At 35.0% G+C, this 24211-nt stretch overlaps 2 protein-coding genes across 6 annotated transcripts in view; one reads left to right on the top strand and one right to left on the bottom strand.

The window, feature by feature from the left end:
* The window catches only part of CASK (calcium/calmodulin dependent serine protein kinase), a 385645-nt gene that overhangs the window by 134845 nt on the left and 226589 nt on the right, over positions 1–24211 (bottom strand). For all 5 annotated transcript variants that reach the window (XM_006918246.3, XM_015594375.2, XM_015594376.2 and 2 more), the window contains exon 6: positions 4538–4640. In XM_006918246.3, the coding sequence (XP_006918308.1) occupies positions 4538–4640 (103 nt within the window). The remainder of the gene's footprint in view (positions 1–4537; positions 4641–24211) is intronic.
* GPR34 (G protein-coupled receptor 34) lies at positions 17749–19079 on the top strand. The gene has a single exon (XM_025051330.1). It carries the CDS (start codon positions 17821–17823, stop codon positions 18958–18960), a length of 1140 nt encoding a protein of 379 aa, XP_024907098.1. The 5' UTR covers positions 17749–17820; the 3' UTR covers positions 18961–19079.

Raw genomic sequence — 24211 nt, 5'->3', positions numbered from 1 at the left:
TATTGTGGGAGGGGGCACTGCCCCCAGACTTGGCAGCTCTTCTAGCTGTTTGCAGGCCCAGCTCCCTCCTTTCTTCCTTTTCTCCTCTCTCTCATCATACTGATTCTAAGATCACTTTTACTTTGAATATTTCATAATACTTCATCTAGAGCTCAGAGCTGTGGTTCAGAGTTAAAAAAAAATGTCAGAGATCCCCTAATCCAGAGAGAGAGAGAGAATGTATCATAAAGTCCTATTAGTGCTTGCTAAGCTCAGCTGGGATGAAGATGGATAAAGCAGCTCTTAGTTTGTATACTGGGGATGTGCCCTTGCTCCGGATCATTATGGTTCCCCTCTCTTCCTCATAATAGAAGAGATTAAGTTCAGGGTTCAGAAAGTGAAAATATTTTCATTTAAAATGTATAGTAGATCAGTGAAAACTACTGGTTAGAAGGAAATATTTTTATTTCTGTATTGCCCCATTTTGCTTCCTCAAGTAACATAAAGAAGCTGAAGCGCTGACACCTAAGCTTCCTACTTCATTAACAGCCTGGATAGGGTGGGACCGTTGGAGATTCACTGTGTTCCAATGGACGACAGCTGGCATGAATAGGGAAGAGCAGGACAAGAGATCAGGGTACCTGCCAACAGTTGGCATTATGCTTTGAAACTTACCTTCTACCACTTCTCACACAAGAATGGGCCAAGCAACTCAAAGTGAGGGCCTCACTTTGGGATTAGTCAGAGCCACCATGGCCAACTCGAGCCATCCTAAGGAGGTTCTCTCCATTTATCTGGATTGAAGACTACCTTGATGTGGAGAATTAGTGTTTATCCTTGAGGAATATGCATGTCTTTTGGTTCAAGAATTTGCTCAAAGATGATATAAGGAAGGACCATGGTAGAAAGTATAAGAATGATCTTTTTTATTTTGTGTAGATTGGCAGACTGTAAAAGGACCAGAGTTAACCTTTAACATACACTCATCTCCCCAAACTCTGTGATTTCTTAACTTTTCCTTCTTGTGGTCACTTGATTTTCATGACTGATAACAAATTCTAAGAACAGGAAGCCAATTACCAATATTAAATGTCAATGTATATGACATACATCAGATATATATTTAAATGTTATTTTCTGATGATATCATAAAACCTTATTACCTAGAACCCAAGGGAGGGAATTGTTCTGTTTAAATAGTTACACATTCAGTACTATAGGACTTGAATCTTTATACACCCAAACCTTTTTACTTTAATACTTTTGGATGGCTATCTTCCTACAATTTCTTGACTACTTTTATACAAGATGCTGCACACAATTTAAACTTTTCTTGATTACTTATTGTGGATTGAATTATTATCGTGGATATCAATTAAAGAACTATGCTATAGAACAGGAAACACTCCCAGGAACTTCAGAAGTATGCAAGGGTTATTTCTTCACTATTAAAAGGCTGCTGTGCTTTCCCAGTTTTGGTATATGATCAACATACTTTTTGTTAGGCTTTCATTTTTTTTCTCTCACTATGTTTACTTCAGCCTCATAATTTGTTGCATAAGATCTGCTATTAGCTGGAAACTAACAAGAAACCAGGATATTTCATTTAATAACAATTTCTAAGTACCTGCTAGGTCCTAGACACCATAGTAGGTGCTGTGACATACAGAGGGATAAGCCACAGTCCCTCTGGACCTTGGCAAAGCTTAGTTTTTGATATCAAATGCTATATGGAAGAACGTGACTCAGTTATGGTAATATGGAAGAGAAGGAGTAGGTTACCTAATTCAGGATGGCGAAGTTCAGCCTGCTTTTAAGATGAGATGATTGTTGGCTCAGGCTTCAAGAACAGTAGGAGTTAACTAGATAGATAAAATAACAAAAGGTATTCCAACCAAGGGAAATAGCAGGTACAAGGTATAAAGGAACATGAAAAATGGGAGCATGTCAGCCTCAGAGAGAGTGTCTTTAGCTCACCTGAGAGACTATCAGTGGGTTTTAAAGGCAGAAAAGTCTTGCTGCTATTATGATTTCCTAGGTTCCTAGTTATCCTTTGGATAAGTGAATTTTCCAAATAGCTGAGTTTCAGTAGGGGAAGTGTAAACATATGTAAGTGGTTTTTACTATATGGAACATATAGAGAGAATTCCTTTCTATTTGGAGGACTGAGTGATCAAAGCTTTCAACTGACAGTAAAATAGCTTTCTGTGAAATATTAGCAAATTAACTGATAAATATTAGCAAAAATTTCAAAAGTACCTTAAACAACATAAAACAACATATATTATTTTTAAAGTCATTGTAATGCTCGAAGTAGTTATTTTAAGACTGTAAGGAAAAGTTAAAAGATGACAATATTTTGACCATCAATAAGTATTTTAATTCTAGAAATACTAAGAAAAATAAATTTTGCATAGCTCACACATTGTTGGTTCAAAATCAGGTTTAAAAATATGCAGTTAAGGGGAAAGGTTCATAGACTTTTGGAAAATAGGTAGGTTAACATGCAGAAAATGTTAAGGTAAATCTAATGAATCTGTTTTTCCCTTCAATCAAGATGTACAATAAAGAAACAAAGTCATTACATGTGGTCAGTAAATAACAGATAAAATGAATTGGTTTCACTTCATTTTATTTCATCGACCTTGGGAATGTAAGCATCAGAAATTATTTAATTGTATAGTCTTAACACAGGATTGATCTGTTAAATACCAGATTTGAATGTTAGTTTCAGAGCAACATTTGTTTTAAAAAAACAACAACGTAGGATTTGTAGTCGATTGCAAAATTAATATGAGCCAGCAGTGTTATGTGGTTGTCTAAAAAGCTAATGCAACTTGGGGAGCTTGGTAGAAATTAAGACCCAAAGCAATAGAAGTGATAGCCCCAAGCTCCTGTGTGCTGGACCGTACCTGTAGTTGTGTTCAGTTCTGGCTCCATACTTCACGCATAGTGAAAAGATTCTGAACCAGTTCATATGAGGAATGCTTAAATTAACCTAGACAAGTTAACTTGGACAAGACTTCAGGGAAAATGACAGCTGTCTTCAAACATCTGAATGGCTATCATGTGGAAGGATTAAAATTGCTCAGAGTGGCTACAAAAATCTGAACGAGGACTTCTGGGCGGAAGTTACAGGAAGATAGACTTCTATTCAATGCAAGGATGAATGTTTCAATGTTCAAGGAGCTTTCCAAACATGGAATGAACTGTCCCGGGACATAGTGAATTTTTTGCTATCTGAGGAATTAAACTAAAGCTCAATCTTTTGTTGGGAATTTTATGAAGGAATTCAATCATTAGTTCTAAGACTGGAGAAGTTAAGGCCCCTTTGAATCCTGAGATTCAATGATTCTATGATTAAACCATGCTTTATTCCCTGACCCTTTGGTCAGTTTTCTAATCACAGATGAAAAGTTTCGAATTAGGAAAAAAATCAGTTTTTAAAACTATAGTCAACTTGCAGTTTCTCATATTATTGGAAATGATTAGCTGCAAGAAAATGCAAAACTACAAGAAAATTTAAATACAATTTAATTTTAGAGGGCGATATGGTGAAATAACAATTTAAAGAATACAACTATGACTCATGGTTCATTTTTCAGAAGATGGTCTGTGTTAACACTGCTTTGATGTTTTAATAATAGTGAATGAAATGAAATGAAATATCCTGTGTAACAGATTATTACTTTGATATTTATTATTTGTCAGGTATTTGAATTTAATATAAGCATTCTTGAAAGACAACAAGTTTAAAAAGGTTCTGTTGACATTTTTCATATTTTTCCTCTTTGCGAAGGTTGGCAATATTTGGAGATAGAAAATAGAAAGCGAAGACTAAAAGACTGATAATCTGTAGAACAGACAACTAAGTAATTTGCAAAACTGAGGAACAGGACTAAAATCAAGACAGCATTCTGAGCTGGAGTGTATTCAAAGGAATAAACAAAAAACCAAATACTTGAATCTGTAATTAGCATGCACCTCTGTACACTGGTGAAGAAAGTTTCTATTTTAACTTTTCTTCTTTGTTTTTTTGGCATGGGAATTTTCTAATGTTTTGCTATGGCTAATAATAAAATCAGCCTGCATTCACATCTGCTTGCTCTTCCAAATACACAGTTTATGGCTTGAGCAGGACTCTGACCAATGGAAAGAGGAAAACAGTATGAAATTAAAAATTAGCCATAGGTGTAAACCTGAAAGTGGTTAATCCGCACATTTTAGATTTGATTTCGTTTGCTCAATTCAACTTTAAAAGTCACTTTGCCTCAAATATCATCTTCTAACACTGTTTTAATCTCTTCTCTGTTAAGTACTGGGGATACAAAGAGTAAAAAGACAGTCTATTCTTAAGGGACTAATATTCGAGTTATGACTACAGTTATTAAATTCAAAACCATATGATGGCACTTTTGGGGAGTCGGGTAGGGTTGGGTGGAATAGAGTATGGGTATAAAACACTGAAGGTAGGCTAATATTTAGTTTGAAAGTTTTATACCAGCCCGAAAGTGACCAGGTTTTGAATGATATGTATTTTTTTTAAAAGTATTCTTACCTCCAGCTACAAGTCCAGACTCCCCTAATTGAATAGCTACCCCAAAGCCTCCAAGCTTGACAGGTGCTGAGTTTTCCTTTGAGGCCAGTAGAACACAGTGAGGCTGAAAAGAAAATGAGACAGACAGACAAACCAAAAAACCAGAGATAAGGATTAATTGAATATGAACAATTCAATCTACACAAAACAGTAACATGACAATATAAAAATACATTAAAAACATCTGAAATTATTTTGGATGCTTGAATTATTTGTCCTATTCTTATCTCTGGCTAACTTCTCCAAAAGCTTACCTGTTCTATTCAGTATTTTTCAGGTATTATTTGCTTCTAAGATTAGGGTACGGTGTTAAGAATTACTCAAGATACTAATCACTATGTTGTACACCTGGAACTAATATAATATCGTATGTCAACTATAATTTAAAAAAATTAAAAGAAGAATTACTCAGGAAGCATGGATGTTCAAGAAAGACAAACAATTTCTGTCTTTTCATGCAATATTCTCTTCCTTTGAGTGACAGTTTACATTTGTTTAAGGAAAAATATATTTGACAAACATATATTTGCCAAAATATTTCTTGAAATCTCTGACTTTATCTACACTGTATCTTGGCCTTTAGGGGATGCTGATGGTCCTTTCTTTACCTACCCTCCCACCATCTTCTTTCTTTTCTTTATGTATTCCACCCCTTAGTAAGAAAAGTCAGATTTAATGACTCCAATTGATCCTTGCTCCTAGGGAATTCACTGCCCTCCCTGGGAAGACCTTTTCTCTGAAACTGCTCTTTCTCTCTGTGGGAGTGGGAGGTGAGAGATGAGAAGAGGGAAAGGAGATGACTCCGTTGGCCTCTAGTCCAGGGCAAAGATATCCTGCCCACTCCAGAGTAGCTGCTTGACCAAAGCTCCCTACAATTCACATGCTTTGTGGTTACAATGAGAGTTTATTTGTAGGACATTGTCTTCTGCACCTCTCTCTTTCTGGGACCTTGTTGGGCCTGATATCAGGAAAGCTGGTTCAAACAGAGATTGATGACAATGGACCTGAAGATGAAAGCAATAGCCCTAGCATGATTCTGGTGTGGGGCACAGTAAGTGAACAAGCCTAGAAAAGGATAGGCCTTGAAGCCATGGTCAGAACTCCAGATTTTATGATGAGTGAGATGGGAAACCACTGGAAAGTTCTGAGCTGGGGAACATTATGATAAGTTTTAGGTCCTGAAAGGAGCACTTGCAGGGAGAACAGATTGCCAGGGCACAAGAATAGAAGAAAGGAGACCAGGTAGGAGGCTTCTGTAGTTGTTTGGGCAAGAAAAATTGTAATTTGGACTAGATCAGAGTGACAGAAGCAGAGATGGTAAGAAGTGGTCAAATTCAGGATATATTCTGAAGGTAAAGCTGACAGGAAATGCTACTGGATATGGCGTATGAGAGAAAAAGATAAGTCAAATATGACAATTAGGTTTTAGTTCTGGGCAACTGAGTGAAAATGAAGATGCCATTTACTGAAATTGGAAACACAGGGGGAGGAGTCTGTAAGAGGGATCAAGAATTTGGTTTTACATAAATTGAGTGTGAGAGCTTATAAAATGGAAGAGGGAAGGCTGGGATTAGAGGTATAAATTTGGGATCTACAGCATACAGACAGCATTTACAGTCAAAGTAATGAATTAAATTGCTTAGGTAGAAAGATTGAGACTTGGTTCACACCACCAATATTTGAGGTCAGGAAAACGAGAATAATCTAGCAAAAGAAATAGGAAAATCAGAGGAGTCTGTGTCCTGGAATGCTACTGAGATGTCATTTGAGATAAGAACTGAGAACTGACTATTAGATTTGGCGATTTGGGTGTCACTGGTGATCTTGATAAGAGGGGTTTTGGTAGTATAACAGAGACAAAAAAATCCCCATTGGACCAAGTTCAAGAGAGAATGAGAATGGTTTTTGTTTGTTTGTTTAGTTTAAATAAATTGATTTATTTTTAAAAATGACACCACAAAATGCTGCTGAGAGTGTGCAGACTGGATCATTGATACATTGCTAGTAAAAAGGTATGGCCACTCTGGATAAGAGTTTGGCAGTTTTTTAAAAAACTAAAGATGCAACTACCAAACAACCCAGCAATTACAATCCTGTGCATTTATCTCAGAAAAATAAAAACTTACATTCACACAAGAACCTGTGCATGAATATTTATAGCAGCTTTTTCCATGATAGATAGAGAATGAGAAGGATGATATGGAGATAGTAAATTCGGATATCTTTCAAAATTTTACTGTATTAGAAATAGAGAAATGGGACGTAGCTAGAAAAGAATGTAAAGGAAGGAAGTTTCTTTTTTGAAAACTTTTTAATGTTTATAATTGGAGAAAATAGATTAGTAAACTTCCATATGACTATCACCTAGCTTTACCAATCACTGCCATTCTGCCATTCTTGCTTCACATATCCCCATTTATTATTTTTTTGCTCAAGTATTTCAAAATAAATCATATCATCTCACTTGTTAATAGTTCAGTATTTCTAACAGATGACTTAAAAAAACCTAATATAATCACATCCAATAAAATTGACAATTCTTTAATATCATCTAATATAAATCCATATTCAAATTTCTTTGACTGTCTCAAAAATGTCTTTTTACAGTTGGTTAGTTCAAAATGGTATTTAAAGTCCATACATCGTATTTGATAGTTATATCACTCGAGTCTCTTTTACTCTATTAACATATGCCCCTCATACCTTTTTAAAAAATGTTCATGCCATTGATTTGTTAGGATACTAGGTACTTTTCCCTGTGGAATCCCCTATGATCTGGACTTGGCTAAATATACCTACATAATGCCATTTAATATGTTCCTCAATTTCCTGTATTTCCTGTAAATTCATAGTTAGATCTAGAAACTTGATTAGATTCACATTCAATTTTAATTTTTTTTGCTATAATACTTCATAAGCGGTATACCTATTTTATCACATCAGGAAGAACATAATGTCTGTTTGTCCTACTTTGATCAGTTTTGTCTGCCTTGATCCATCATTAGAAAGTTCATCATCAAATTTCATTCAGTGATTTTAGCTAGCCACTCTTGCCTAGTTCTATAATTAGAGATTTTCGAAATTGAGGTTCTCCCTTATTGTTATGAAACCTATCAAACACAGAGAAAAATGAAAGAATTGTACAGTAAATAGACATATTCACCACATAGATTCTACAATTAACATTATGCTACATTTCCTTTACCAAATATCTATCCATTCATTCCTCTATACAATCATTAATTTGTCTTTTCACTACACTTCCGCACACATATCATTAGAGTTTAATATTTGTTTAAAATTATGTTTAAGGTAAAATTTACATACTGTGAAATGCACAAATCTTAAGAGTACTATTACAGAGTTTTGACAATTACATATATTTGTGTAACCCAAATCCCTATCGAGATATTATCTTCATCCCAGAAATCTCCCTCATCCTCCTCCCATTCAATCTCTGCTGCCATGTCCCCAGTGCAAGCCACTATTTTGATATTTTTTCACCATAAGTTTGTTTTGCCTATACTAGAACTTCATATACACAAAGCCATATAGGATATATCCTTTTCTGTAAGCCTTCTCTTGCTCAGCATGTTTCTGAGATTCATCCATTTTGTTGTGATTAGTAGTTCATTTCTTTTTATTGCTGAGTAAGTATTCTGTTGTATAAATATACTAGTTTGCCCATTTTCCTCTTGATTGACATTAGAGATGTTTCTAGTTTTTGGATATTATGAATAAAGCTGTTATGAACTATTTCCAGAATAACAAGTTGGTTTCTAGGCAACCTCCAAAGGTGAATGATGAAGGTTTTTTTTTTTTGGTATTATTATCAATTTATAGATTTTTATATATTTGATGTGTTTTAATCTACTGCAACCATTATTCATTTTGATGCTCAAATCCCATTTTTAGCCAGTTGGAGCTCCTTTAAGTCAGCTCTTATGTTCTCTTGTAAGACTCTAGGAGTCTGATAACTTCCTTGCTTTCAGACACAAGATGTTTGAGGCTTGTCTTTTTCATTTCTTGCCCCAGATCTGGAATTGGCATTTCTCCAAGCAGCCCCTTTTCTGTTTAGTGGGAAAGGTATATAAATCCACATAAGTTACATAATCCACATAGTAGATACATTATTACTACTGGATTATCATTGCTTTGATTTTTCAGTGAACAGAGCTAAAAATGTATGTATTTTTTATAAGGAGAAAAACACATCACCAAATCATACTGATGCTTCTACCTGCTCAATTATAGGGTTTTTACTTCTTTTTCTCAAGCAATGTTGATACCTAATGACATTAACATAATTACTCATTTGCTTTATCCTTTAGTGTGTGTGTATATAAAAGTTTAAAAATAACAATGCTTATATTACCAGTAACAACAAAATCACTGTACGCTGCTTAAGATTTCTTTGTGGTTTTGTCCTTAGGATATAACCTAAAAGGGATGCCTAGTTAAAATATTATTTTACTGTTTAAGAAAGTAAGAATTTATCAGTTTATGCTGATGTAAAAAATAAGTAAATGAATGGGAGAGGGAAGAATAAGCTTTCCTTGAAGTAGAAAATTAATTAATAAATATAGAATAAATTCTGGCATTAGAAAATCACCATTTGGCAATTATCATCATGATTGATTCAGGTAAGAACCATCAAAGGGTGCTAACTGGTGGGTGGAAAGTTTCCAGTGACAGGATATTTATATAATTTCGAAGTAGCTCGCCACAGGATATTTATTAATTACAGAAGATAAAATAGTAATTTCACAGAGGAGAAACCTGGCAGACATTACTGTCAAAGTTACTATTGCTAGTAATGGGACTAACTGATAGCATGTGCTTCCTTTACTGAGAAGAACTCAGCAACATTGTCAAAGGACATAACTGGATCTAATCATAAATAAGAAAACATCAGACAAACCCAAGCAAAGGGACATTCTAGAAAGTAACTGGCCCATTTTCTTCAAATACTGTTCCAGATTAAAGGGATTAAAGGAGACCAAAGAGATTTAACAGCTAAAATGCAATACATAATCTTGTTTTTATTTTTGCTATAAAAGATATTATTAAAACAATTGAAATTGGATCAAGAGCTAGAAATTACATAATAGTATTCTTTCAATATAAATTCCCTGATTTTGATAATTTTACTGTGGCTATTAAGATAATTCCTTATTTTGGGGAAATATATAGATAGGTAGATAAAGAAATAGGTAAGAGTGAGACATTCAGAAGGATAAAACAAATTAGAAAATGTTAACATATGGAGAATCTGAGTAAAAGGTGTCTGGAATTGTTTGTACTATTCTTTTAACTTTTCTGTAAGTCTTAAATTATGTAAAAAAACCCAGTCCATTTTAAAGTCACTTAAAATAATTCTCCTTATGGTTATACTTTCAATTTGTTACATGGTGAGGTCAATTGGTTTTAATTAGATTTTGACTTAATTTGGTGTTTTAATTATATAAAATGTTTATATAGTTCCCAAGTCAAAACTGTAAACAAATACCATTCAGAGTGGTCCAGCTTTTGTCCCCTCTCCTCATTCCCAGTCTCTCCCACTTCATAGGTAATTATTAGCATTTATTTTTTGGTTTATCTTTCTATTGTTTTGAGTTTTTTGAAAATAAGGAAATACATATAAATATTCAAAAATTTCACATAACAATATATTTGATAGATGACTCCACAGAAGTAACTAGAGATCTCCTTTTTTATTTTTTTAAAGAGAAACATTTGTGGGCTGATGGGAAAGATCCTCTACAGAGGAAAAAATGACCAGAGAGAGAGAGGATGGGATGTAACGCACTGGTGACAGTGAAGGCAGGGTAGTGAGGCACCTGTAGAGGCAGACAGATGTGGATGTAGGATGAGGAAGTATTCTCTGAGCACTTGCATTTTCCATTTACTTTGAAATAAAAAGTGATCATCAGGTGGGAGTGGGGAAGGGGAGGAGCCTGTTCACAGTTTGAGAAGAGTGAAGGTGTGAAAAAGTATTTTCAAAGAATAGAAACATGAATTGACTAAGGCAGTGGTCCTCAAGCTTTAGCATCAGAATCACAGAGATTTGCTGGCCTCCACCCCACAGAGTTTCTGATTCATAAGGTCTGAGATGAGATTCATAAGGTTGGGCATTTCTAACAAGTTCCTGAGTGATGCTGACGCTGTTGGTCTGGGAACCATATCTTGAGAACCACCAGACTAAGAAAATATAGCAAGACTGCTGGGAGCACAGGAGCCCATTTGAGGTTTACCGTCATGAATGTGAAACAAGACCAATCAGCAGGCTTGTGTGTTTGAACCTAGCAGCCCTCATTTTAGCTGGCAGGGTTCAGGTTTGGAGTGTGTGGTGATCTGAACTTAACCAAGGTTGGAATTTAGAGAAAGAGAGGACAGTGATATCAGTAATAGAGAGTATCAAACAAGCATATCCACTTATTTCTTCTTTTTTACTTTTATCTTTATATAAATAAAAAGCTAAGATAGCAACAAAGGAGGAAGAAGAAGGATGAGGGGAAGAGGATATATAGGAATGAGCTAAGAACATAGAGACAGAAAGTAGAAAGTTTAGATTGAACAGGAAAAAGTTTACATAAAGGAAGAACTAGAAAAAGATTGTAATCAAATCTGGTCACAGTAAGGCCAGGAAACACAAGATTAAAAAACAGAATAGTATTCTGGAAAAGGGATGGCGTAGGTGTGGAAAAATACTAGCATAATATAGAAGAAAACATTTATTTTAGATTTTATGAAATAGAATGCTAATAGATAAACACCTATTTAGTCATTAAAAAAATCCTGCTAGGATCTTGAAAAGATATTTGCACACCTGGGTTCACTGCAGCATTATTCACAGTAGTCAAGAGGTGGAAGCAACCCAAATGTCTATTGACAGATGAATGAATAAAGAAAATGTGGACATACAATGGAATATTGTGCAGCCTTAAAGAGATCTTGTCATATGCTATAACATGGGTGAACCTTGGTGATACTATATTAAACAAAATAAGCCAGTTATAAAAAAACAAACACTGTATGATTCCACTCAAATTATCTAAAGTAGTCAAAATCATAGAAAGTAGAAAGGTGATTTCCTAGGAGTGGTGGGAATGGGGAGGGGAAATTAGCGCTTAGTGGTATAGAGTTTCAGTTTTGCAAGATGAAAAAGTTCTAGAGATATGTTGCACAATAATATAAATATACTTAACACTACTGAACTGTACATTTAGAAATCATTAAGATGGTAAAATATAATGCTATTTTTTTTACAACACACACACACACACACACACAATTCTTGTCAGACTAATATGGTAATCACACTAGGCCAATATAGTAATCAGCTTCCTTCTTAGAGGTTCTAGGGGGGAGAATTAAGAACTACAAAATAATTTTATTCTAGCGATTTAAAAATATTCTATCCCGCGTGTCATATTTATAACAAACTAAAAGTTCTGGAGAATATGATGTTCAGAAAAGTGTATGCATCCCGAAATAATTAGAATGTTAGATAAAGCCCAATGAGTTAAATATTACTTAGCATAAATAAAGCTTCAGGGCGACAATTATGAGGAAAATAAAAACTAACTTTTCTTCATTTCAAATGACAACAAAAAAAGAAAAATGACATTAAACTACAGGGACAGATAGTGGTTAAATATTGAATTAGGACCAAAACAAAACTGCAGAATTCCTTCACTATTTTCTTTAAACTATGGGATATATTTCAATTTACTTGGGAGAATTTATCACATTGATAAAATGGGGAGAATACCATCACAAATCTCATCTAGTCCTAAAAGTATAAGATTGTTTTAGAAAATAAATCCAAGATCTTAAAAGAATATATGAAATATACTAAAATAATGTACAGACCAAATAAAGTTTAAACAAATTAAAGAAAAATAATTAAACTAAATTTCTAAAATGAATCCAGAAACAGAAATTCAGTGCTTATGTTTTAAAAGTCCATATAGCATATTATATATCACTTCTCACAAAAAATTGAAATTCTTTTTTATGCTTAGAATTTATAAACTTCTTTATTTTGAGGGTTAAGGGAAAACTTCCCACAATTGTCAAGGTGAAGGTATTCATATAAAAGATATAAGTTCCTAAAGTTAAGTGTTCATTGAGCTTAAAGTTGTTACATAATGATAGGGCTTTTTAATATTTCCACAAGAAGTCTGAGGGTTGTCATATTGAAAAAAGAAAGAAAAGGAAAAAAAAAACTATTACCACACTCGAATATAAAAAAGAAAACCCCAACCAATTAGACCATGACCGGATGGAGGAACTTAGCTGACACATCAAGATAAGTCTGTGTCTAGGCAAGTTTGGCGTTCAGCTCCTTTTACTTCAAGAGAGTCTGAACTGTGAGTATTCCTTGATTTCAATATATAAATGATCCTGTATTTTAGTTAAAACTTGATTATCTGAATATGAAAAGTGAAACCTGTTTCATGGTGACACTTTGCTTTTAGAACCTTGAGTAAACTGCTTAAATGATGCCTTCGCCTTGACTTAAAATGATGCTGTCTTCTTAGTTACTTGAAATACTTGAGGACACTGGAGGTATTTAAGCTCATATTGCCAATGTTACATGGTTTATACTGTAGTTTGTATATTGCCATAAAGACTTGCAGATCTACTTGAATCAATTTATTTGCATATACAACAAATTTTATTTCCAATGTATTATAAATGATCTATACCTTATTAACTTTATTAAGTTATGCTATCTCCCTATTTTCAATGATAGTGTTTTCTTTATTATATTATTACTATTTTATGGTAATTACAGACTGATTAAATTTTAAGTTTTGTGTTTCAGAAGTAAATAAGGTGAATATTAGAGAAAAGCAATTTCAACTAAAATTAAAAAAATGGTTTTTTTAGACAGTTAAGTTTATAACAAAACCTAATGTGCTGCTAATAGTATCATTTCTAAAGTAATATGGTTTCAATTTTCATTCTGTATGCAGCAATTAATGCAGTTTTTGAAGCATGGCCTGAATGATTCGGTCATTATCAAGTCAAACTACAAACAGTGAAAGGTTCCTACCATTGCCAAATAGGTATGTATTTTAACATAGCAATGTGATGTTTTCACAAACATACCCAAAATGCATTTAAAAAGCTTCTGCTTATCGAAGGGCACAGTGGAATCTGTTGGGTCCTGTAAGTTCCTACATGAACTAGTTGAAAAATATTGATAAGGGTAGGGTGGTGGTGGTGGTCACAGCACTAACACAAGATTGCAAACTTCAGGCTATTCCAAGTAACAACATTACAAAATCATTTACCATCCACTATCTAGAAACCATTGTGACCACTTCAATATAGCACACGAGTCACAAGTAATGTCTGCTGGGAAATTAGCCCACTAATTTCCTGTGGTTTGTTTCCTGTCTTCACTGGCTATTCCTAATCGATCAAATAAGCAGTTTTTAAAACATCAGTAAATGGCCTTAAGAACAGTGAGTAACTGACACATTGTAAAAGAGGCAAAAATCAGCCATTAAATTTAAAACAGAATTTAATCTGTTAATTTGTTAATAAATGACTGGACATTAGCTATTTAATACAGAGTTCTAAATGATGGCTACTATTACTATTTAAACAAATGCATCACTTTTGCTTTATTCTCTTTAAGCTTGAAAATAAAGCAAAACCAGAAAGGTTTATTGGTGATCTTTTCCAACTATCATTTATTTTATTTGCTGATTAGAGCTGAGGCAAATGGTTTCAGGATATGTGCTTTGTGCTAACAGCTTTCTAGAAACATCATGATTAAAACTCCCAGGCCTAGAAGTAAGTCGGAAAAGATATACTCTGGGAAAAGTGCCGAACATTCTGACGAATGATTTGTGATTCCGTAAACTCTGTACTTATTTACTTACTATAATGGACATAGCAAATAAAAAGATTAATGCCTTTTCCATGTAAAGCTAGATGGCATAATCCCTTCTTAAAATTGCTAATGTGGATAACGTTAAAGGAATCATGTGAAAACACTCACCATTAGTTAAGAAAATGCTGTTCATACGTGATTAAGAATGAGGTTTGGTGAAAAGGATCATGGGCTCTAAAAGCTAGACAGATCTGAGTCCCAACTTGGGTACTGCCATTTAAGAGCTGTGTGGTCATGGGTAAAGATCATAACCTCTTGATCTTTCATGACTTCTTTTGTAATATCTGCCTCACATAGTTATTATGAGGATTATGTAAATGAATAACATAAATATGCTGAACACATTGCCTGGTACACAGCAAATGCTACATAAATATTAGTTAATGGTTCAGCTATCTAGCTCAAGGGTTCAATTCTGAATGCACATTAGAATCTCCTGAGGAGCTTTTAAAGGAAACCATTGCCTGGAGCCCATTCCAGACCAATTAAATCAGAAGATCTGGGGATGAAGCCAGGCATTGGTATCTTTAAAAAGCTATCAAGGGGATTCTAGTATGGAGCCAGGATTGAGAACCACTGAGAATGTCTTCTACAAAGTACTCAGTTGGTGGTAGTCTTAACAATCTCTGGTGGTAAGACCTTTAATACTTCCCAAGATAGACTGTTTCATTCTAAAAAAGCATTTCCTTAAAAGGAGGCAACATCTGTCTCTGCAATTTCTACTCAATGGTTGTTCTGCTTTCTGAAGACACTCACAAGGCCTTGTAAAGCATTCACATCTCCAGTGTAAGGTGCCTATTTCCTTCAACCCACTCCTATGACATGATTTGGCCTCTCTTCCCCATTGGCTCCGTGGCCTATTCTAAGTGTGCTGCTGGGGATTAAACACTGTATTCCAGGTGGAACCTGACCAGTTTGGGTCAGAACCAGATTAGCAATAATAATTTTCATCAAGACAAGCTGTATCTATGAATCTGGCCAAAGAAGGGGTTAGTTTTTGTTGCTGCCACATCACACTACAGATATGGCAACTGTAGTCAATTGCGATTGTGTTTCTGTTAATGAAGCTAAAGCCTGCCTATACTTGAACAGTTGATTTTACTGTCCACATGTAGAACTTTAGACTTTTCTACTAAATTCCCTCTTTCATTCAACATTTATTGTGCTAAACCCTTGATACACAGAGGCAAACAAAATAGATTTGGTTCCTAACCCTAATGGAGTTTAAAATACAGTATGGGAGAAGAAAAAAACCCCTAGTTTTTAAAGTCATTTCAGCTATCTGAAGTCTCCAAATCACATCGCTTATCATGCCTCAGATCCCTGTCATCAGTGGCTATGAGATGATTCCACCTGCGTCTCTGCCAGCTCCCTCTGTAACCATACAATGCAAGTCCCTCTACAGGTGCCCTTCACCTTTCTACTAATCCCCAATGCATTATCAGCTTCATTTCTGGCAGCCTGCCGTTCTTCCTAGATTGTCCTTTCCTTTTAGAATTTCATAACACACAAAAAAATGCCTGAAAGTTTCTATCAACTTTATGAAATCTGTCTTCCTGCAGTTGAGGCACATGGCAGACTAGACTCTGTCCTCCTACCTTCTTCCCTTCACTGCCCTGAACTCTGGAGAAAGACTCTTACCAAGGATTACATAACTTCCTCTTCACCAGTTCCTCTTCTCTGGTAACAACAATTTTCTCTCGTTACAAAGTTTTAAAACTAATTTTCACCCTCTACCGACTTGATCAAATTATAGGTAGAGTTAAGAAAAGCTAAGTTCTTCCAAATATTTTTCTTTGTGTATAATGTCAAATCAGTAAATCAATTACTATAATTTGGATCTACTTTATATTACTGCATTCAGAGTTTGAATGCACATGGCTACAAAAATGTCTACCAAGAGCAGCGTCTCTACGTTGTTTCACCTTTGTTTTCCAAGCAGTCTTTAGCCAGGTATGAAATATTTACTAAAATGAGATTAATCAAAAGTTGTTTTTTAAAAAGCTAACTTTGATTGACAACTTATGTGCCAGACTTAAGTCCTTCATATACATTTTTAATTTCTACGAACAAGAAAACTGAGGCTTAGAAGAGATTAAATTGTTTGCCCAAGGTCACAGAGTTAGTTACATCTGATTCTGATAACCTTGCTCTGAATGTCTTTATGTTACACCTGCTAAGAGGCTGCTGCAGAGAAAAAGGGCAGTCGCTCTAAGAAAAGAATGTGACTTCCTGGAACCTTCTCCTCACATCTTCTAGTTCTTTATGATGACCTCCCAGACTGAGCTCTTCATAGCAGGCAATGCCCAGGAAAGAGCTAATAACAAGTAGCATTGCTAAAATTCTCCACAAACAAGTGGAATTCACACACTATCTTCTTATAAGGTTCTAGTCTCAAATTATCTCAAGGCATAGTTACTTTCAAAATCTTGGATGCACATCTGTTTCCCAGCTACATTATCACTCTATGCTTCTAGGTCAGGAGACTTTCTGACCTGAGTCGGTGGCGGTGTTGTCAACTAACTTGGTTTTGTTTGGCTTCTTTGCTCTCCTGTGCAGTGTTATAAGAGTCTGCCTAACAATGAAGGTGCTATGCTTTCTTGGCATGTTATGTTAATTGCATGCCCCTGTAGGCAAATGGTTTTAATATGCCCAACTTGGTCTTAGGTTGAAAAGGAAGAAATTTAGGACTCTTTCATCTATTCCTACCATGGAATGAGAGATTGCTATAGTTTACCTGTCACATGCCAAGTGGCAACATATGTCAAAATGAATGAATGAATGCTACATATGAGGGAAGGATTCGAGGCAGGAAGCTGGGCAGGGGCCAGAAGTGGGCCCCATTCACTTACGGCTATAACAACCTTTAGGGAAATTGATGCTCATCTTTGAAAAATACGAGTTGTCATTTCTCTTCGCTTCCATTTCTATTCCCATAACAATCTCCCTAAGGGAAGATGATTTCATAGTTCAGTTATTTATTGTAATGTAATAAATAAAACAAACCTTGAACATCTATCATAGCCATAGGAAAGGTTAGAGCAGGACAACCCATAAGATTCTATTATATTTGCTGCTTGTTTTGTAAAACCATAACGCTGCTACAAACATATTGTAGATACTCAAATGGTCCAAAGTAAGATAAAAGTAAACTTTCTCATGATGTCTGAAAAGAAATCATTTATTATTTATGTTAGGAGTTAAACTGTTATTAAAATAGGAAATGATTCAATGTTTGGCATTCTGTTGTAGGAAAAATCTGAAGATCTTATAAAAGCTACACACGAGGGACATGTCATTTGGCACCTTCACTTTTTGATCCCTACAGAAGATGATGAGAAGTCACACCATAACAATGATGACTACTTCGGTCAGCAGCTGGCCCTGCTCCTCCCAGGAAGAGCACTTTGTAACTAATCAGAATGTCCAACTGCCATACAACTTCTCAGGAGCATCAAATTTTACTGCCTGTCCCATGGATGAAAAAGTACTCTCTAGCGTGTTAATAGCATTTTACTCTGTTATTTTCATTGTGGGACTGGTTGGAAACATAATTGCCCTCTATGTATTTCTGGGTATCCACCGCAAAAGAAATTCCATTCAGATTTACCTCCTTAATGTAGCCATTGCAGACCTCTTACTTATCTTCTGCCTCCCTTTCCGAATAATGTATCATATTAACCAAAACAAGTGGACACTAGGTGTGATTCTTTGCAAGGTTGTGGGAACACTATTTTATATGAACATGTATATTAGCATTATTTTGCTTGGATTCATCAGTTTGGATCGCTACATAAAAATTAATCGGTCTATACAACAACGGAAGGCAATAGCAACCAAACAAAGTGTTTATGTTTGCTGTGCAGTATGGACAATTGCTCTTGCTGGATTTTTAACTATGATTATTTTAACTCTTAAGAAAGGTGGCCATAATTCCACAATGTGTTTCCATTATAGAGATAAGCATAATGCAAAAGGAGAAGCAATTTTTAATTTGATTCTTGTGGTAATGTTCTGGCTAATTTTCCTACTAATAATCCTTTCATATATTAAGATTGGCAAGAATCTATTGAGGATTTCTAAAAGGAGGTCAAAATTTCCTAATTCTGGTAAATATGCCACTACAGCCCGAAATTCTTTTATTGTGCTTATCATTTTTACTACATGTTTTGTTCCCTATCATGCCTTCCGATTTGTCTATATTTCTTTACAGCTAAATGTGTCATCTTGTTATTGGAAGGAAATCGTTCACAAAACCAATGAGATCATGCTGGTTTTCTCATCTTTCAATAGCTGCTTAGATCCAGTCATGTATTTCCTGATGTCTAGTAATATCCGCAAAATAATGTGCCAACTTCTTTCTAGAAGATTTCAAGGGGAATCTAGCAGGAGTGAAAGCACTTCAGAATTTAAACCAGGATACTCCCTGAATGATGCATCTGCTGCAGCCAAAATTCAGCCTACTTCTTAAAGCATTTGCAGCGAACATATTAAAAGCCTCTCAATTCCTTGAAGAACTAAAAATTACAAAACAAAGCTCTAGCATTTACAAAGCTCACATCTTCTCAAAGCTCTTTTCTTACTTTTGATATTTCATTTGCTTAATTGTAAAATATTTCAAGAAAAAGAAAAGCTTACACTCATGGCTAGATTTTAAATTTGTTTGTAAAATCTTTTCAAAATATATTGTTAAGCTAACATTCTTGACATAGATCATAAAGTTAAGTGAAATGTATGGCTTTAACAGAATAATTAAAGGAAATGTCATAGTTTCTCAAGTCACTAGTTACACAAAATCAAGCACCTGATACTAATTTAAAGTGTTTAAAAGTAACCTAAATGATTTGAGAACCGGCTTAAAATGTCAGAAAATATATGTTGATTGTTATTTAAAAAGCTTGTAAATTTGCCACTATATTCATTGAGGCCTAAACCTCTATAACAGATGAAATGATAATAAAATCCTAAAAAAAATGAAGTCACTTACTATCTATCATTGCCTAGATAAAATGGAAAGAATTTAAATACTGCGCAGTGAAATCAAACAACAGATAAGATAAGAATTCAATAGCCTAGCAACAGGACTTAAAACTGCACCTTACTTAAAACAGTTTTATAAATGGTTTAGCCATCTTGAACTATACTTTGATAGAGCGAAATTGAAGACGTACTCATCCTATGACCCAGAAAGTCCACTACTAGGCATACATCTTACAGAACCACTCGAACATGTATATAAGAAAACTGTTCATAATACTAATCAACTAGAAACAACCTAAGTGAGTATGCATTAACAAAGGAATAAGGAAATAAACGGTGGTTTATTCACAAAATGAGTACTATGCAGCATTTCCATGAAATGAACCACAGCTGCATGCATCAACATGGAGAATTCTCAAAAACAATGTTGAATAAAAAACAAACAAACTGCAAAAGGGTAACATATGAAATCATTTATGTAAAATATAAAAATACATAAAACAGTACCATCTTCTTTATGGATCTGTAGATGTGCAATAAAAATAAAAAGCATGCATGGTAATATACACAATATGCATACCAACTGAAAGTCTGTGGTTATATCTGGAGAGATTTGAGGCAAACATGGCAAAATGTTAATGTCTGTTAAACCTATGTGGTAGTACATGGGTATTTGTTATATTATTTTTGGTATATTTAAGTATTTGAAATGTTTCACAATAATAAAGAAAACCTGTAGGTTAGAATTAAAAGGAACAAATTCTGAAATTTTCATGTATGTTCAAAAATAATTGGAGAGTAAGTGCTAAGAGAAAGGGATCTTATTTATCACTGATTCCCCAGAGTTCAGTGCCTTGCCTGGCACACAGCAGATCATCAACACATATCCAGTGAATAATTGAATGAATGAGTGAATAAATGGATGGCTGAATGAGACAGAAAAGAGGGAGGGAAGGGATACTTAACAGAATTGAAAAAGTGGGTATATTTCATTTTTTCTTTCCTAGCTAATGTGTCTAGACATCATACAACTGTAATCAGGAGATGTTATTAAGGCAACCATTCTCAAGTTTGGCTGGCATTTGTTCTTTGGTCACACATAGAACCAGGATGCCACTGACTAAATATGTAAAAGCATGTTATGACAAACTCCAAGGATCCATTCATAAGTTTCTGTCACAGAGTATGAGAATTATTTATAGTCAGAATACTTCTTCAAACTTTAGGTAGACCACTGACTGAGACATCACTATTCAAGAGTATGAATATTGTTAGGGCTGAATTTATTTTAATGAGTTTTGTATACAATTAGTGCTCAGTTAGCTGTATTTCAATAAGTCCATACAACTGGTCAAATAAAGAATAGGTTAAAGCAGAATTACATTAAAGAAAAACAAGAAATATTTGAGAAAATGGAAATTTGCAGAAAAATTAGAGGCTCGGAAAAAAGTAATAAAATTTATATTGATTATCTTGCTTTGACATTGTTGACAGATATCACCTAACTGAAATTCAGTACTTGTTTATATTTTAAATATAACACTGATTTTCCCTCATGTTCTCAAAATCGAAATTTTTTTTTACATTACTGGTAAATATTTATATCCCTACATGTCTTTATTGTAAACATACAGTTTGCATGGTTACATTACATTATCATTATCATTAGTTTTATGGAATAGTAAAAGAAAAAAATATACTCATAGTTCTAGAAGCTGTCTCATAATTTTATTAACTGAGATGATCCCTATAGAGCCCTGTACAATGGCATTCTTAAAAAAATTAAAAAGTTCACTGAGCTAATTCTTGTTATGATATTTGTGATAAGATAAATTTTGATAAACATCAACCTGCCTATAAGCTCATAACAGATTTTGTTTACCGGCAGAATAGGCAGGGGAAATACATAAAATGGGATGGCCAGAAGCTTAAAGGTAAACATCAAAACTAGGAAGATAAATAGGGGAAGCTGATCTGGATCAAAGGAAGTGGGGGAAAGTAACTCATAAAGGGTAAATTAGCTTTAGCTTTCATTAATAACAGCAATGTTTATGACAGGAATGGTAACAAACCCATTCTATTTTGTGGTCAGAACAATACTCTTCAGAGCAAGCACCCTACAGGATGCCAGAGGAAGGACAGTCAAAAGAATGGGATTATTTAACCCTTAAAGCAGAAGATAAGGAAAGACAGAGCATGAGTGTGTGTGTGCGGCCTCGCAGAGAAAGCAGAAAGATCAGTGAACGATGGGAGTTGCAAGCAGTGTGTTTCACCAAATTTTAAGAGAGGGTTTTCTAATAATTACAGATCTCAAATGGAGTAGAAAGCCAGTGAGTTATTTGCTAATAGAACTGTCTCAATATGATATGAATCTCCAGCAGGCTGGGAAGGTAGCAAAGCATTTCAAATATTTAACAAAGTTTGGATTAGGTGTCCTTCATATCCCTTTAATAGAAGTTTTGGTTTTTATAGAATGTTCAATGCCTTAATAATGAGTGGCAACTAGAGGCTGCCTGCAATCATGTGCCAATACAGTAATGCCCTCAGGTCTACTCAGATATGTGCAGCTGAGGGGAAGGAGGCTGCTTGCTTTATGGTCCATGTTCCCCAAGCAGTTTCCCTGAATCTTCTTTTGTAGTGATTTTGTCCAATGTCCCTTGCTCAGCACATAGTAGGCATTCTTTAGTATTCACTGCTAGAGAGATTGTTTAAACTATAACTAAAATAAGTTGATGGATTCTGGGGGCCTTGTGACATTTATATTAGGTATTCAGGTTTCTTTGCTTTCTTACTTACCCTTGCTTTTGTTCTGTGTAATCAGAGTGGTCGAACAAGTCACCACATTGCATCCTGAAATGGGGACAAGGCACCTTTGCTGTCAACTTGGCTCAATAGCATGAACTCAGGTGGGAATGGTAATCACTCTGATGTGTTTTATTTTCACGTTCTACCCAGTGGCAAACTTTTGGACCAAAAGATCTTAATGCCTTCCATTAATATCGCTGGCAATTCTGGTATAGGTGCTTTCCTGTTACAGACATCTCCTGCCTCTTCTCATGTTCTATTACTTGCCAAGACTTTCTAGTATCCCCCATAACCCCCACCTACGCCCTTTTCCTTTCCTGCACTCAGCAGTACCTCTTTCTCTTCCCCAATTCAGTTTTGTTTCTTTGTTATCCTAATTTCTCTTTTAATTGCCTTTCTCACAATTTAGTGCCCTCTTCTTTTGTGTCTCCTGATCTGTCAGAAGCATAAAATGCTTCATATCTGTGGAAATTCAATTTGTGCTCAAAAGAAAAACACTGTTTCCTCTATATTAAAAAAATAACTTTCAGCTGGTTGCAAAGGAAACTGATGAGGTTTGCATGCATGTTCATATTCAGTTCCCCTTTGTGGCCAGTGAAACTTGAAAAACAATGGAACACACAGGGTCAGCTCCTGTGGGGACTGATTTTAGACTTCCAAATATATATGGCAAGTTGTGAGAGAAGTCAGCTAAGTAAATAAATGTTGGTTTCATGCTCTGATAGTTTGCATTTGTGATCCTGAAAATAACAAAACCTCAAGAAATGAGTACAACCTAGCATGGTGGGGTGGGGGCGTGGAGAGCTACCAAGGGGAAAAGCAAGACTGATCATCTTTCTATATTAGTCCCACCCTTATCTGTGGGGTATATGTTCCAAGACTCTCAGTGGGTGCCTGAAATTGTGGATGGTACTGAATCCTATATATACTATGTTTTTTCCTACACATACATACCTATAATAAAGTTTAATTTATAAATTAGGCATAGTAAGAGATTAACAACAATAACTAATAATAGAACAATTATAACAATATACTGTATTAAAGTCATGTGAATATGGTTTCTCTGACAACCTATCTGAAAACCAAGATGGTTCACTAAAGTGACTAACAGGGGTGGAGGAGCATAGACAGTGTGGAGACGCTGGACAAGGGGAAGATTCACATTCTGAGCAGGACAGAATAGGACAGTGCAAGATTTCATCTTGCTACTCAGAAAAGCACACAAATTGAACAGAAAGGAAGAGGCTACTTACAGAGGATAGAATGTATAAAGGAAACAGTATGGATTCATGATACTTTTAATACGCTTTTTAATATAAGAAATAATCAAAATAATATGACAGCTCCAAGACCAAAGTAGGACACAGTGGGCATTCCTCTGCAAAGCTAACTTTTCTTTTTGGAATATTATCCAAGATACAATAGACACTGGGGAATACATATTATATTGTATGTATATATTATATATATATATACATATATAGCAAAGGAAAGAGCTAACGCACTGCACTTTGAAGGAAAAATACAAAAAACTAATTAGAATACTACAACTGCAAGAACCTTAAAAGACATATGGTAGATAAAAAATGGTAGATCAACATTCTCTACAGTTCCTTCCATCCAGAGGGAAATCTTTGCCTACCTCTTGAATCTGGGCAGTAATGTGACTTGTTTTGACTAATAAAATGTGGTTGACATTATATGACATCTGAGTAAGACCTTAAACCTTGCAGCTTCCAGTTTTGCCCTCTTGGAACCCCAAGATCATCATATTGTAAGTAAACCCAGGTGAAAGATCACATGAAGAGAGATGCTCAGCTGAGCTGCCCGATGACTAAGAAGCTCCATGAATGAATCCAGGTGAGACTGACAGAAGAACTGCCCAGCTGAGCCCAGAAGAAATTGCAGAACTGACAGTGAACAGATGGTTGTTG

This window comes from Pteropus alecto, unplaced genomic scaffold, assembly GCF_000325575.1.
Source record: "Pteropus alecto unplaced genomic scaffold, ASM32557v1 scaffold28, whole genome shotgun sequence".
NCBI lineage: Eukaryota > Metazoa > Chordata > Mammalia > Chiroptera > Pteropodidae > Pteropus > Pteropus alecto.
This window is presented reverse-complemented; position numbering and strand designations above follow the sequence as displayed.

What these genes read in the sequence shown, in the direction of transcription:
- GPR34 (XM_025051330.1), top strand. Translation starts at nt 17,821, where the DNA reads ATGATGAGAAGTCACACCATAACAATGATGACTACTTCGGTCAGCAGC.